Here is a 13,582-nt window from a genome sequence, read left to right on the forward strand (position 1 = left end):
ACGCCATGCTTGTGTCTCGCTCAAGAGGAGACCACTGACCCTGTGTTCATACATCCTTCATGTCCCAGTGAAATACAATCCCAATCGTGCAAGGCTCGTGACAAAAGCCCTGATGCATGAAAAACAAATCCCAAACTCCAAGTACTCCTTTCCCGCAAAATCAATATCCCATGGGTATCTTTGTGGCTGTATTCTGTGTCCCAGCAGTTCATATCAATCGTGCATGTCGTTCAAGTCGTTACGATTCTATTGATCGTGTTCTTTTCATTAATCGTGTCCAGTCCTCCAATTAATCCTGTTGTAGATCATTTCAATTTCTCTTCTTTGAGAAGAGACCCTTGACTTTCCCAAGGCCCTTCTTGATCCAACTCTTCTTTTCCACCACCGTTGTCTGTGAGGGGCCTTCGCCAACAACAGTCAAATGTACTGTATTGCTCCTGGAGCTGAACACCCGAGCAAAGCTGAACCCAGCACGACGGCGACGTCGAACGCTTCCAAATTTAGGCAAGGTAGGAATGGGCGCCAACGTCTCATCATCGTGGTTGACAGTCCCAGAGGACGCCGAAGATGATGGAGAATCACAATGGATAGCGGAGAAGTCAGGCCACTGATCATAGCCTGACACGAGTTCTGCCAGTGACGAGTACCTGGACGCAGTCGATGCTGGCGAGTGTACTTGTGGGGGCTCGACGAAGCGTACTCGACGACGTGGTGGTTGTTGTTGGGGAGTCTGAGGGTGTGAACCGCCAGTTGCCGCCGCTGGTGATGATTCGGAGTTTGTTGCTGGTGATGCGACGGGTGTTGACTCCTCCACGTTGCCTTCGGGTGTAATGTCGTTGACAATAACCGCAGGTGTGATATTGTCATCGTTGCTACCGCGAATTGTAACATTCGGATGGATGACGGTACCATTGATCTCCTCTTCGTCGTCACTGAATTCGACGACTCGTTGTTGTGGGAGGCTCGGTTGGTATCGAACAACCTCATTGAAGGCCACTTTAGGGGCGAACGACATATAGGGGCTGTCCACCCTGCTAGCAGTCCCAACAACGTACAACAGTGAGTTGTGGACAGTACCAAACTGCATGGTTGTCAGGAAAGGAACGACCCTACCGTTGCTGAAGGCGCCAACTAAGAGTCGAACAGCACGTCCTGAGGATGCTTCCCATGGCAAGGCGCGTCGGCGATATCGATGGAGAGCTGGTTGTTGAGCAGTTACCACCGTTGAGACTCTCTGTGTAGAGACAAGAGCAATGTCGTTTGATTGCACGGAGGTCTCGACCGGCATCGGCACACCATGAACATTCTCGTACTCTTGCTCCAGAGTCATACCGAAGATCTCGTCATCAGTACGCTCGGCGACCTCTACAGGAGCAATGTCTTCTTGACCGTAAGCTTGGTCATTGACGTCGTAGACACTGTCATTGTCATCGTCTTGATGGCCAGAATCATCGACTTGGTCTCCATTGGCTTCATCGATGGATGTGGGAGGTGTATCATCTGATGAGCTGATGCTGGACCTATGAGAATGGCCACTCTCATCAGAACTTGATGGTTCAGTTGACATTGGCACCTCATCACCAGCAACAATGTCTTCTTCGGAATGGAGTGAATCAGGTTCTTCAAGTGTTTCTTCAAGAATGGTCTCCAGAGGTGCAGATGGTTCAAAGCTTGCTTGAGGGCCAATGACGGCCTGGACCTCATCCTCCACATCAATGTCGTCGGCCCAAGATGCATTAGTCGACAGTGGGCCGATTTCGTTCAATCGTCGATCAAGGTCCTCCGATGACACGGAAGTGCTGGTTGAAGGCATTGGTCTCAGAGTGTGGCTTTGTGTTGAGGTGGTATCCAGTGCTGAATGTCGCTCTGAGCTGGATTGCATCGGGGGGTTGCTCTGAACGGCATTGGGGGTCTTTCCGGTTGAATAACTTCCAACACGTACAACAGCGGACTCTTCTGATGTCGAGCAGTAGGCAAGCCTCGACTTGACTAGGCCGCGCGCCTTCCGAGACTGCAGTGCGGCTCGACGGGTAGAATCAATGGCAACTTTCTCCTCAGTGCCAGCAGTAAGGACCTGTTCCCGCGTTCTGAATCCTGCAGTACAACCGTTTATAATGAGTTGACCTTTCTCATAGTCCTCTGGATAAAGTGTGTCCAGATAAGGCTCGTCCTCGTCTGGATCATAGTAATCCTCTTGCCAAAAACCGTAGCGACTGTAGAACTTGTCACATTGCCCAACGCATGCATTCTCCAGTGCGGTACCGTGCAGTTCGTCGAGGACCTCTGGCTTGCCGTAGTATACCACAGGGTCCAAGTATCGAGAGGCCGACGTCACGAGGAAGTGATTGCGTGACTTGTACTCTGTTCCCATTGAAAGCCATTTGCCAGAAGCTTTTAGTATAGCGATGGTGGTTGCTGGTTTTGTCGCAGATTTGGTATATACCACTCTGCCGAAGAAGTCCACATGATGTAACCAGCATTGGACGAGCTCGCGTTCCTCTTCGTAGCGACCCTCATACTGCTTTGTCTTGTTGTTCCAGTGTTTTGTGGATACTACCCTGGCGGCAGGCTCGTAGTCCGGGATGGTGTCTCTGTCGTTGACCTCCTGGACTCGATATAGACGCGACTGGTATTGGCCCTCTGGAGTCAGCTCTGGGGTCGGGGCTGGGCACGTATATGTACCCCACTGTTGTGCTCGGGGTACACCTTCTGCCGCGAGAGGATTGGGAGTCTGCACTGCCGCCCCAGGCATGAAACGCACGAGTCGCTTTGCCTGGTTGACAGAGAGGATAGTCGTCAACTGCATACGCTGAAGATGTAAATGTCCAGCCATGTGGACTCTTGGGACAAAGACGGGCGCCAGTGCGTTCATGTTCGATGATCGAGTCATGCAGTGATGGCTTTGCATGCCTGGCATGAACTCGGTCGCATAAATGTTGACAGAAGATTGCCGATGTGGAGATGCCTCCCGCCAGTGTCCTTCTGGGATGAATTCTGGGGCTTCAGGATTGAAATTCGAGTGTGTCTCGCGGAGTATATGTTCATGACAAGCAGGTATAAACATAGTAGCATCCATGCTTAACGAGTGTGTCTGTACAGATTGTCCTGCAGTGTCGGTGGTCGTGTTTGTTTGTTGAACAGGAGCGAGATGATCCGGTTGCGTGGCTCTGCCCGCCAGACTTGGAACAAGGTCTTGTGCAGAGGGCAGAGGTGAAGAAGGAGGATGTTGAGCCATCGTTGGCGAATTTCTGGCTTTTGTTAGAAGGAAAAAGCACTTCTTTGGTGGTTGATTGGTTACCGTTGTAGGGGATATAGGAAATGTGGAGTTTCCACTAGAAAGCGCAGGCAAAGACTCAATTTTTTCTTGGAAGAGTCCTCAAAGATGCAGAAGTTCGGAACGACGCCGTCGAGTTGCAAGCGATGAAGAACAGTGTGCTGTATCGATGAAACATCGATTGATGGCAATCGAAAGAGAGATTTGAAGTTGTGGTTGATGATTTAGAAGAGATGTTTTGAAGTTGAGAGAGGAACATCCCAAAAAGCGTGTTCTCAAGTGAACGGCCATAGCACCAAGTGTGTGAATGTCACTGCCTCAGTCTGATCCCGCTGTCACTGCTGTTTGCGCGTGGCAGGATTCGTGGTCAGTGAATCAAGGCAGTGCGGATTGTCGTGAGTGCAGAAGATCTCCCGGGGGTGTCTTCACTTCGAGTGCCAGCACCGCAGGACTCTTCATCTGCTGCTACCTCAATACTGGAGATGAGCCCCAGAACCTGGGTCGATGCCACAAGCAAAATCTGGGGAAAACTCAGGTATTGCTCGCGCATGGTATTGAGAGTTGTTGTTGATTGTTGACTCCGATCCATGAATTCTGCTGGACTCTGTCAAAATCCGTTGGGCGCAACTCTCCTGCTGTTCGCCTTGTTTGACGCATCGCATGACTTCAGCAGTCATACTGATGAAGCTCCTTCTGTTGTCATGCAGCAAGCTCTTGGAGCGCAAGACATCGCCTACCGACACCAAGCCGTGCGTAGCTGATATTTATATGTAAGTGTTTCGACCTGCGTTGGTTCCGCCGTCGCAAGCCTCCATCATTATTCGTCTGGCTCTGCAGGACTCGCCAGCCAATCCAACGGCATGTTTGGAGCACCGGTTTTCGATGATACTGGCAATCAAACCGCCGAAGATCGAGGAACGGTGTGCGGCGACTTTCGATCACGTTGTTCCCGGAGTGCTTTGTCGGTCTCATGCTGTGTTGCTCCTCTGCAGTGCAAGATCTGCTAGGCATGACCCAGGTCCGAGAATGTTGTGCTGTCCAAGAGATATATTTATACTGCACAAGCTGGAAGAGCTTGTCTGATGAGTGCGAGACATCGACAATTCGCACAAAGACTGGCTTGACACCTTTTATATAAAATCTGGTGTATCAGTGCCGTCAGCACCCTGTCACCGTTTATATGCGGTCTGAGGTGACATCGGCATGTCCGGTATAGGTGACCATCACGTTTTGGAGGGGTTTGCTGTATCGAGGCTGCGGCCCCTGAATGGGCGGCAAGCCACTCCCATCATGCTGTGTTGGAGCGGAGAAGATTCCACCTCATGCGACCACTGAAGGACCTGAGATATCGGACATAATCTGATGAGAGGTGATCGCTGTGCCATCCAACGCAAGGAAATGAATAGATCATGATGTTGTTTGTCTTCACAAAGACGCCAGCATTGTCATCTTGGCTGGCTCCAGGCAAAGAAAAGAACTTCAAATAAGGTCGAATGGTACGCAAAGCATGGCCACAGGCATTATCTGCTCGACTCGCCACGACTACGTTGTCTCCGAACACTGAGTCCCCTGGATTTTGAGAAGAGTGGTGAGGTTGCAAGACTTGACCGAAAGAATGTCCAGGGTGGCTGGATTGACAGCCTTACGTAAGCCCTCAATCGTTCCACATATTCTCCCCGGTCAAACGGCCTTGTCCTGATCACTAGTCATTTCCATCTTTCTACCTCATGTTCTTTTGCAACAGCCTCTTCGGCCCGGCTCATGTCCATTGTGCAGCGAGATCCTGCTCCACTGCAGTGTAAAGCGGAGTTGACATCATAGTCGTCCCAGGTGTACCCATGATCCGCTGGTACATCGAGCGATATGAGCTGTGCGACTCCGAAAGCGGGAGCCTGCATTTTTCAGATACAGCCTCCCAATGTGACTGGCAACGTTCTCGAGTGTTTGTCGTATCTTGTCAACACAAGCTTCAGGGGCGCAAAGAATCGTCAGTACGACGACATCTCTCAAGCATGCATGGCTTTCAGCTTCTTCACGCAGCACTCCAAGTGAATGAGGCAGAGGATGAAAACATAGCGTTGCCCGACGAAAGTTATGCGAAATCCAACCGAGCTAATCGTGAATACGCCCGGGTTGTTTGCTTGCGAATGGCATATCCTTCCGATCTCACACATCATAAAAGCCTCGACTCCGGCTTGAAGTGATGAGACGTGGCTGATAGTCTAATTCGCATGTCGAGTTCTGCCTGGGCCGATATGTTCTGTGTGGTTCAAATCTGGATTGAAACCAGCAAGCATCGGTCCTCGAGCCAGCTGCATCCAACAACCCATATAAAGAAGGGCGGAAAGTGGTGGAGGCAAATGCAGAAGGTAATGTGGCCACAATCAGTTCACTTCGAATTGATCAATCAACTGCACTCACAAGTCTGTCCTTCGCAGACGCGCATCGTTGCCTTCTCAAGTGTTCGATCTTTACTTGCGTTCGATGTTTGCTCGTATACCTGGGGAGTCTTTCCGTTCGGTTCTCACCCAGGTCTTGGTCCGGTCCATCCGTCACTATGCCAAAGATCATCAAAACATGGTTTCCGTCCACATAGCATTATATACCTGCCATGGAAGCAAGTTGAACGGACAAGATCATTTCGGTCTTCGTTGGCTTGGTTGTCGAGCCATAACTGTGGAAGGAGTCAATATGACGACAGATGGCTGCCCTGACTGCACTGTCTTCAGCTACGGTCTAGCAGGACGCGGAGCTCATCTGGCGATTCCGTCAATAGTCGCACCAGTTCTGGCTTTTCTATTGGTATCGAATCGTGTATACTGGCGCTGCAAGCTGGTGGGGGGACTAGGTCCGGATGATCTGTGGACTCTCCTAGCTCTGGTAAGTGGAGGCTCCGCACACGTTTACACGACGAGGCTGATGTTTTAGGTATGCTTCATAGCGCAATGCGGATCGACTATCGCCGCCGTCAATTTTGGATATGGCAGACCTATGGTCACCATGACACCAGACCAGGCTTCTCTAGCTCTGAAGGTATGAGCTGAGAATGTTCCCCGTCTCAAGCTCTGTGCGCTGACAAGACGTGATGCTCAGTGCTTCTTCCTCCTGCAAATATTCTACAAGCTCACGATCAACTGCACGAAGGTGTCGATCCTTTTACTCTATCTGCGCATCTTTACCGATCGTGCTTGGTTTGGCAGGATATGCAGAGGCTTAATAGTATTGGTGCTGTGCGCCTGTGTCTCATTCACGATAGCAACAATTCTGCAATGCGATCCTATTGCTGGAGCATGGACTCGCTGGACTACCCATTCCCACTGTGTCAACATCTACGCCTTATGGTACAGCAACGCCGTCTACAACATTTTGACAGATCTCACGATCGCTTTCATGGTGCCCCCTATCATCTTCAAGCTCAAATTGCCTATGCGGCAGAAGCTGGCATTGACGGGGATTTTTGGCCTGGGTGTCATTGTCTGTGCGGCATCAATCTCTAGGCTGACAACATTGTACTCGTCCGCGGATGGGAATGATCCCACAGCAGGTTCCTTTATCTCGACAATATGGACGAGCATCGAAGCTGGGCTTGGGATAATCTGTGCGAACCTACCAATGTTGCGAACTCCTCTTCAACACTTCTTTCCCAAAATCTTTCCCCCTCGATCACGGACAAATCAGCTCTCAAGCACAAGTCAAATCAGACCTAGCGAAGGATCTGATGGTTGCATACTTGTCATGACGGCAACAATGGACGAGACTCCAGTCTGCTATACAGAGCCGACAATGTCTTGTCAAACGCCTGCTATCGACATCACCCAGGCTCCGCCATCTCATCGTAGGAATCGAGAAATGAACGAGATGAATTTTCCCACAGGCTCTACGATGACGAGAACCTGGGACGGTTGTGACACTCAGCAGCGCCCAAGCTCCTCGAGATGGCGCACGTATAACCATAATCATGCAGAGGGTGATGCATCATGGTATCATCGTTCGCACAAAGTATGGTGAGGGGCGTACTTTGATACATAATCAACTTGTACTTCATAATGACATGATAGAGCGGACGGGCTTGTCATCGACGGCTTCCATCGCTATAGATCTGCTGAAATCAGTTGATGGTCGAAAGTCGTTAGGCAAGAAATCTTCAGATATTAAAAGGCGTCCGAAGCCGAAAATAATAATATCATTACACTGTAGGCATTCGTCCTGTCACGATCTCGGAGAATGCTTCACATGCAGGAGCCCAATTCATGACCACAAGAGCTCGTCCTTGTCGGTCTTGCATGCAAGTTTGACTGCAAGAGCATCACTTGAATTGGGCACGAGATCAAGCCATCCTGTCGTTAGAACAACTCGACGGTCGGTGAGGTCGAAGTCGACTCGGCAAAGCTTCCCAATTTATCTTTGTCTTGGCCGGGACCGCAGGAGTCGGAGCTGCAGCTTTCAATCCTAACCTCACTTGTTTGAACAGCTTCGAGCAGCATTGCAAATCAACTGGGAACACTTTTGAGCTACCTGTGCGTCAACCTCAGTCTCGGGAGTCACGGATAGCATGCTAATCACGGCATACAGCTCAAAATGTCGTTCGTCATCCGCCGAAGCGTGTCAACGCTTGTTCCTCCCAAGGTGACCTCAATTCTTCACGGTTGCAATGAATATGAGCTAACAGACATTGTACAGGTCGCAAACCCTTCGGTAAGTTCCACCTAGATCCAGACCTTCCGCCCGCGAATGTTGCTTCGCCAAATCCCGAGACCACGAAGAACCGGAACGAGAACCACGCGCTGCGACGAACCCGGTTCGATTGAAGAAAGCATGTCTGATAATGAGTTATAGGGATTGGGAGCTGCCAAAAATGCCCAACGTATGGCGAAAATAGCGAAATTCTACGAACAATTACCTAAAGGACCTGCCCCCAACCGAGCGCCTGGTGGACCATTGGGCTGGTATCAAGCCAAATATTTCGGAAAGAACCCATCCGCTGCACGTACGTTGATATCCATCGCTGGGACGAACGAACACTGACCTGAAAAAGCTATCTGGCACGTCATTTTCGGCATTATGGCATTGGGATACAGCATGGAGTACTACTTCCACCTAAGTAAGTGCGATGTGATATCCGGGTGAAACTGCGACTGACCTTTCTTTCAGGGCACCACAAGAACAATGCTCACTGATTTGACTGCATTCGAGAAAGTGGTTACGAAACGGAATTGTACATAAAGCATAAATCGATAGGGGTTTCAAGAGAACCTCGGGTTTCATGAATATTCTTTTGCTCGTGCCGCAATACCTGCGTCTTCAACATGCTCAGTTACTTTCTACGGGGTCGCCTTGCTTCGAACTGTCCCTCCGTCCACCTATGGCTGCTTGTATGTTATGCTGAGTGAACGATGATGAATGAACAACGCCGAACAGCATGGCAAGTCTGGTCTCGCGCTGTGGCAGGGACTTCAGGAAATGAGAAGATGGGATTTCACTCGTTCTCCACGATACGAAACAGATTCTAGCCTCTCCTCAAAGCCCAATCTTGGTGAAGATCTGTTATTGTTATGCGGTTCGTGACATCGTCAATCACCACTCAGCTGAAAGAACAACCGGAGTCCCTAGAGCAGCGCACGTCCCTCAATATCGTTCAATACTGTAGATGAAATAGCCAATAGGTCCATGCACTGGATCACTTGCCAGCAATAGCGACTATGCCCAAATACAGTATGATTTGATGTGACCCCAGGCTGTCCATCACCGTCATATTATTGACACTTTTACTTGCGGCGCTCTCTCCAGTATTTACTCGGCGACACGCCAAGCCCCAGGTCCGCCGCAATCAGGACTACGACTGCGCAGCCTCCCTATCTCAATTGACTCAACCACATCCATTCCTCCTTTAGTTCTTGTAATTCTTCTCTTTAGTTGGGAGCACTTTTGTTTGAAGCTTCCCTTGGTCCACTCCGCCGAAAGCGACCGCGATCCTCGAACGCCACTGTGCGTACGTGGACCTTCCACTACTCCAGGCTGGCAACCGTGGCAGACTACGTTCCTTAACAGGTACTAAACTCAGCCAGCCAATACCGCCTTTTTTCGAGTCTGACAATTGTCGCATAGATCCGAGTTTGTTATGGCAGAGCAGAGTGCACAAGATGTGGTAAACCAATCTCAGTCGGTGGGCGACATCTCGCCTTCCGACGTACCTGCGACCACATCCACACCTGATATCCAAGTTTCTGGGGACGACGCTGGTGCTGGGGAGGTTGTATCGAAAGAGAATGGAACACATACACTTGCAAATCTCAAGATGGAAGACCTTGACGACGGGTCTGCTCGCTCAGACACGGACACCAGCCGTGCCGACGGTAGTGTCGCTGGTGACAAAGCAGCTGAGCAGAAGTCACTCAAGAAATTCACACCGAAGCCCGTCAGTTTCGCAAAATACTCAGTACCAAAAGTCATCGCTGCAACGGCGGCGGCGAAGGGAACCGAGAAAGGTAATGCGCATCCGGCTGCTTCGGTCTTTGTCTGACAATGTGGCTCTTAGTTGCGACTCCGACTTCCTCAACAGTGACACTTGCCTCTGGCCGTCCACGATTAGTTGCGAAGACTACAAGCGCTCTTCAATCCCAAAGCAAACCGTTCAAGAGTGCAACGCCTGATCCTATGCAAGTTTGGAACAAAAATAGAGGTAAATAATGGTCTCGTGTCCACTTAGGGCGACTTTTTGACTGACTGGCGTTCAGTTACACCTCAACCATCCACGAAACATCTCACCGACGAAGAGCTTAAGCAGCAATATGGCATTCATCTTACCTCTCGCATACAAGCAGATGGCGATGGCAAGGAGGCTAAATGGGCGGATATTGATGACGATGAGGATGACTGGGCACCGGAGACCATTGAATGGAATGATGGAACTAAGAGCACTCTCACACCGGTGGACATCGCTGCGCAGGCCAGACCAACCACACCAACCATTTCCGAAACAGGAGAACCGTCGAAGCCCGCTCCTCCTCCGAAGATCTTGACACCTCACTTTGCAAGTTCTGTCGGTCCCAACGCTACTGTCCTCAAACTCGGTGCCAGCGCAGAACGGCAGCAGGCGCAGAAGGCTGCCATTCTACAAACGAAAAGTGCTTCGGATAAACCGACCCTCTTTTCTTCCAAGACCGCTCTTGCTCCTACCCCAGCTAAATCTCCATGGGCACCGCTACCACCAGTCGACAAGGTCTCGCCCATTGCAATCAATCCACAACCCTTAATGCCACCTCCAAGTCGTTATCCTTCTGGCCATGCCTTCGGTCAAGCCCCGTCGGTTCTAACAGCACCATCACCTGCCAAGGAGATCTCAGCAGACGATTTCAACCGCTCCTGGCGAGATTCACCACCAACTCAACCACGCGAACTTTACATGCCAAATTCGGGACGTTATGAAGCGGTTCCGGAAGGTCGCAGGAGAATGTCGAGAAATGATCAGAGTTTCCGTGCTCCAGCTGTGCTTCAAAGACCCAGCCAAACCGATCCTCATGCCCCTGCCGAGCCTTCTGCGGCATTTCAGACGCATCGTTCAAGCATGGATCAAGCCCGGCGCAGGGCATCATCGACTATTTCCGGTGGCAGTGGTCAGTTCGGACGGCGGATGTCCTTCAGATCTGGCGATGTACCTACTTCTGCAGTCGAGACGCCAAAGATTGATGTTGAGGGCGCTGCCGAACCGCCTTCTGCGGACGGTATACAATCACAGACTCAGACGCCATCATATCAAGCTCGCGCAGTGACAGACTACATGTCTGCTGGGCCTCCTGCTGTCGCTCATCCTGGACCTCCTATTGCGACAGATGCTGACCTTGAAGTTCAACGCGCCGCGCAAAGAGCTCTCATGAAAGAAAACATTGAGCGGGCAAGGAGAAGGAAGATTGAAGAGGAACAGCGTCTAGAAGCGGAGAAGCAAGAGCGCATCAGACTCAAGTTGGCTTCCCTTGGGCCCGATCCCAAGTCGGCCAGGAAGACAGACGATACTCCTCAGGAGAATGGTGGGAAGGGAGACATCGAACAGCCGCTGGCGGCGTCGAGCTCTCTTCCTGCTTCGACTCTTCATTCGCCGCCCAAACCTCCTCAACCACTGGCATCTGGCGAACCGCAACAGTATGGAATGATGAAGGTACACCCCATGGATTCAGTCAAGAAAGTTGGAGGCTCGGTGCCACGCCAGCTGGAATCTCAGAAGCTACCTGTGCGCCCGAAAACCGAATCCATTGCACATGAGGAGACTCGTGACGAAACGGTTGAGGTGACTTCACCAATCATCAATGGTGTACGAACTGCGCCGGAAACACGGAAAGCAAGCTCTCACGAAACGTACTTGCCCTCCGAATCAAGTCCAAAGCTACCCAAGCCCAGCTCTTCAGGAGGCGATGCCAGAAGTGGATGGGGCGATGCTCGTCACGATCACCGTTCACCTCAAGCGAGCAATCTTTGGGGTATGCCTCATAAGCAGGCCCTTGGTAACGGTACTTTTGACCAAGGCTTGGCGGGATATGCGCCACAAGATTTGTCCCGGACATCTTCGACGGCACAAGGCTGGATGAATGGCAGGACTCCTCATGCGGGGCGGTCACCGCAGATACAATATGCGAACCACGCTCTCCCGGAGGGCAAACCGATTCCATACCAACCTGTGACCTCGCCCGATCAAGGTCCACTGGCTGCTGACAGTGAGATTGACTCCCTACTCCCGACAGTCAAACCTGCACCGATTGGTCCTCCACAAACTCAGCAGAGCCACGCTCCAGTGAACGGGTTTCAGCAAAGCCCTCGCCTACAGGGCGTGGATGCATGGGGCAACTTCCATCAAGTTGCTAGCCAGCAAGAGCGTGCTGAGAACGAGCGACTGCAACGTGAGTTGATGGCGAGGCGGGAGGAAGAGCTTCGTACAGGAACTCGACCAGGACCTCAATACACTTTCAACGAAACCTGGAAGCAAGTCAATGTTGGTGATCAAGCTGGTCAGCGACAGATCGCGAACGTCTCCCAGTCTGCAGTTCCTGCTGCGGGCATATTCGGTGCTGTTGGGTCAATCCCAGGTGCTGAACTAGCTCCCAGAGTTGTGAGCGGACCACCAGCTCGTGGGTCGAGATTTTTCCCACAAGCAATCGGAGGACCCCCAGTGCAGGACCGACGTGCTTTCACTTACAGTCATCCAGAGCCACCGCGGACACCATCACCACCTCCTGCGGAGGAATATGCCAGCTTTCATCCGGCTTTCGATGGTGACCTGGGCAAACCTAAAGTGCTGTTCCCACGGGAAAAGGCAGTTGTCAGACTGCCACCAGCAATGCCACCCACGCCTCCTAGTCCTGTTCAGTCTCAGGGTGCGCCTGTTTCAGACGCACCGATGAGTTGGGCGGCAAGAGTATCTTTGCCACCTCCAGCTGCCGGACCGTCGCTTAGATCAGTGTCGACTCCAATAGCGCAGACCCCATCATGGCAAGAACGATTTAACGGATTGTTGGGCAAGAGGCCCTCGCCAACGAGAGAATTTGCTCAGCCGGTGGATGCCGCCCTTGCGGTAGCATCGTCCTCGAGGGAACCACTTGATGTACAGCACCTGATTATTCCTGCTGCTGCAGTATCTCTCCCGGTCGATGTCTCGCTTGACCTTCCGGAGGACGATTATTCATACTGGACGAAAGAGGTTGAAAGTGAGGATGATCTGTTCGAGGATCGAGAACCAGGTTCTCTACCGCTCATCAATCTACCACTGGAGTCGCCACTTCGACAATGGGCGCCGTCGGTCGCACCAAGAGCTCTTCCTCCAGTTGTTGACGCTTTCTCTATGCAACCTTTCATGGTGAACAACTTTAAGGAATGGCATGGTCCTATGAAGCCCCAATTCGCACTAATTCGCTTCCCCGGATCGATGAAACCCATCAAGAAGGACATTCCGCTCAAAGGAGCACCAGCACAGAATGCTGGTAGACAGCGGCCTGCAAGCCACGCTGGCACATTTGTTGGGAGACATCCTAGGGGTCGCGGAGGAGCACGTGGGCGACAGGCATCAAAGGCACACTGAAACCGGTCTTTTTATGGCCCAGTCGCAAGGCTGCGAGCAAGCAAAGCACTATGCATCCTTTCAATGTATATTGACGTCTTCTTCGCGGCACTGGAAGACATGGGACACCCCATGTGGCACGACATAGCCTCTCAACATCTCCTTCTATCACTAATCCTCGGCGTGTCGGACGAAGAATTGTACTACTTACTGCTCCACAGCAGACCAAGTCATCTTGTCAGCTTGTTTCTGATTGCGAGGGAAAT

The 13,582-nt window shown here is 51.4% G+C and overlaps 4 protein-coding genes across 4 annotated transcripts; 3 read left to right on the top strand and 1 right to left on the bottom strand.

Moving 5' to 3' along the window:
- Positions 1-94: 94 nt before the first annotated feature.
- EDD37DRAFT_411892 (uncharacterized protein) lies at positions 95-3,433 on the bottom strand. Its single transcript, XM_062812484.1, has 2 exons — positions 3,299-3,433; positions 95-3,248 (listed from the first exon to the last, which is right to left on the bottom strand). Exon 2 carries the CDS (start codon positions 3,233-3,235, stop codon positions 311-313), a length of 2,925 nt encoding a protein of 974 aa, XP_062670336.1. The 5' UTR covers positions 3,236-3,248; positions 3,299-3,433; the 3' UTR covers positions 95-310.
- A 2,532-nt stretch (positions 3,434-5,965) lies between these two features.
- Positions 5,966-7,282, top strand: EDD37DRAFT_609445 (uncharacterized protein; the record flags this gene model as incomplete). The annotated part of the gene is made up of 3 exons (XM_062815131.1): positions 5,966-6,154; positions 6,203-6,307; positions 6,368-7,282. 3 exons carry the CDS (start codon positions 5,966-5,968, stop codon positions 7,280-7,282), a joined length of 1,209 nt encoding a protein of 402 aa, XP_062670337.1.
- A 570-nt stretch (positions 7,283-7,852) lies between these two features.
- Positions 7,853-8,451, top strand: EDD37DRAFT_609446 (F-type H+-transporting ATPase subunit F; the record flags this gene model as incomplete). Its single annotated transcript, XM_062815132.1, has 4 exons — positions 7,853-7,969; positions 8,111-8,261; positions 8,310-8,375; positions 8,426-8,451. 4 exons carry the CDS (start codon positions 7,853-7,855, stop codon positions 8,449-8,451), a joined length of 360 nt encoding a protein of 119 aa, XP_062670338.1.
- Positions 8,452-9,392: 941 nt separating this feature from the next.
- Positions 9,393-13,337, top strand: EDD37DRAFT_564253 (uncharacterized protein; the record flags this gene model as incomplete). The annotated part of the gene is made up of 3 exons (XM_062813997.1): positions 9,393-9,759; positions 9,810-9,953; positions 10,009-13,337. The coding sequence occupies 3 exons, from the start codon at positions 9,393-9,395 to the stop codon at positions 13,335-13,337; spliced, it is 3,840 nt and encodes a 1,279-aa protein (XP_062670339.1).
- Between the last annotated feature and the right edge of the window lie 245 nt (positions 13,338-13,582).

Source organism: Exophiala viscosa (assembly GCF_022695815.1).
Source record: "Exophiala viscosa unplaced genomic scaffold EDD37scaffold_5, whole genome shotgun sequence".
Classification (NCBI taxonomy): Eukaryota; Fungi; Ascomycota; class Eurotiomycetes; order Chaetothyriales; family Herpotrichiellaceae; genus Exophiala; species Exophiala viscosa.

Bases quoted from the DNA above. Each gene is read 5' to 3' on its own strand.
- EDD37DRAFT_411892 (XM_062812484.1), bottom strand. From the start codon at position 3,235: ATGGCTCAACATCCTCCTTCTTCACCTCTGCCCTCTGCACAAGACCTT.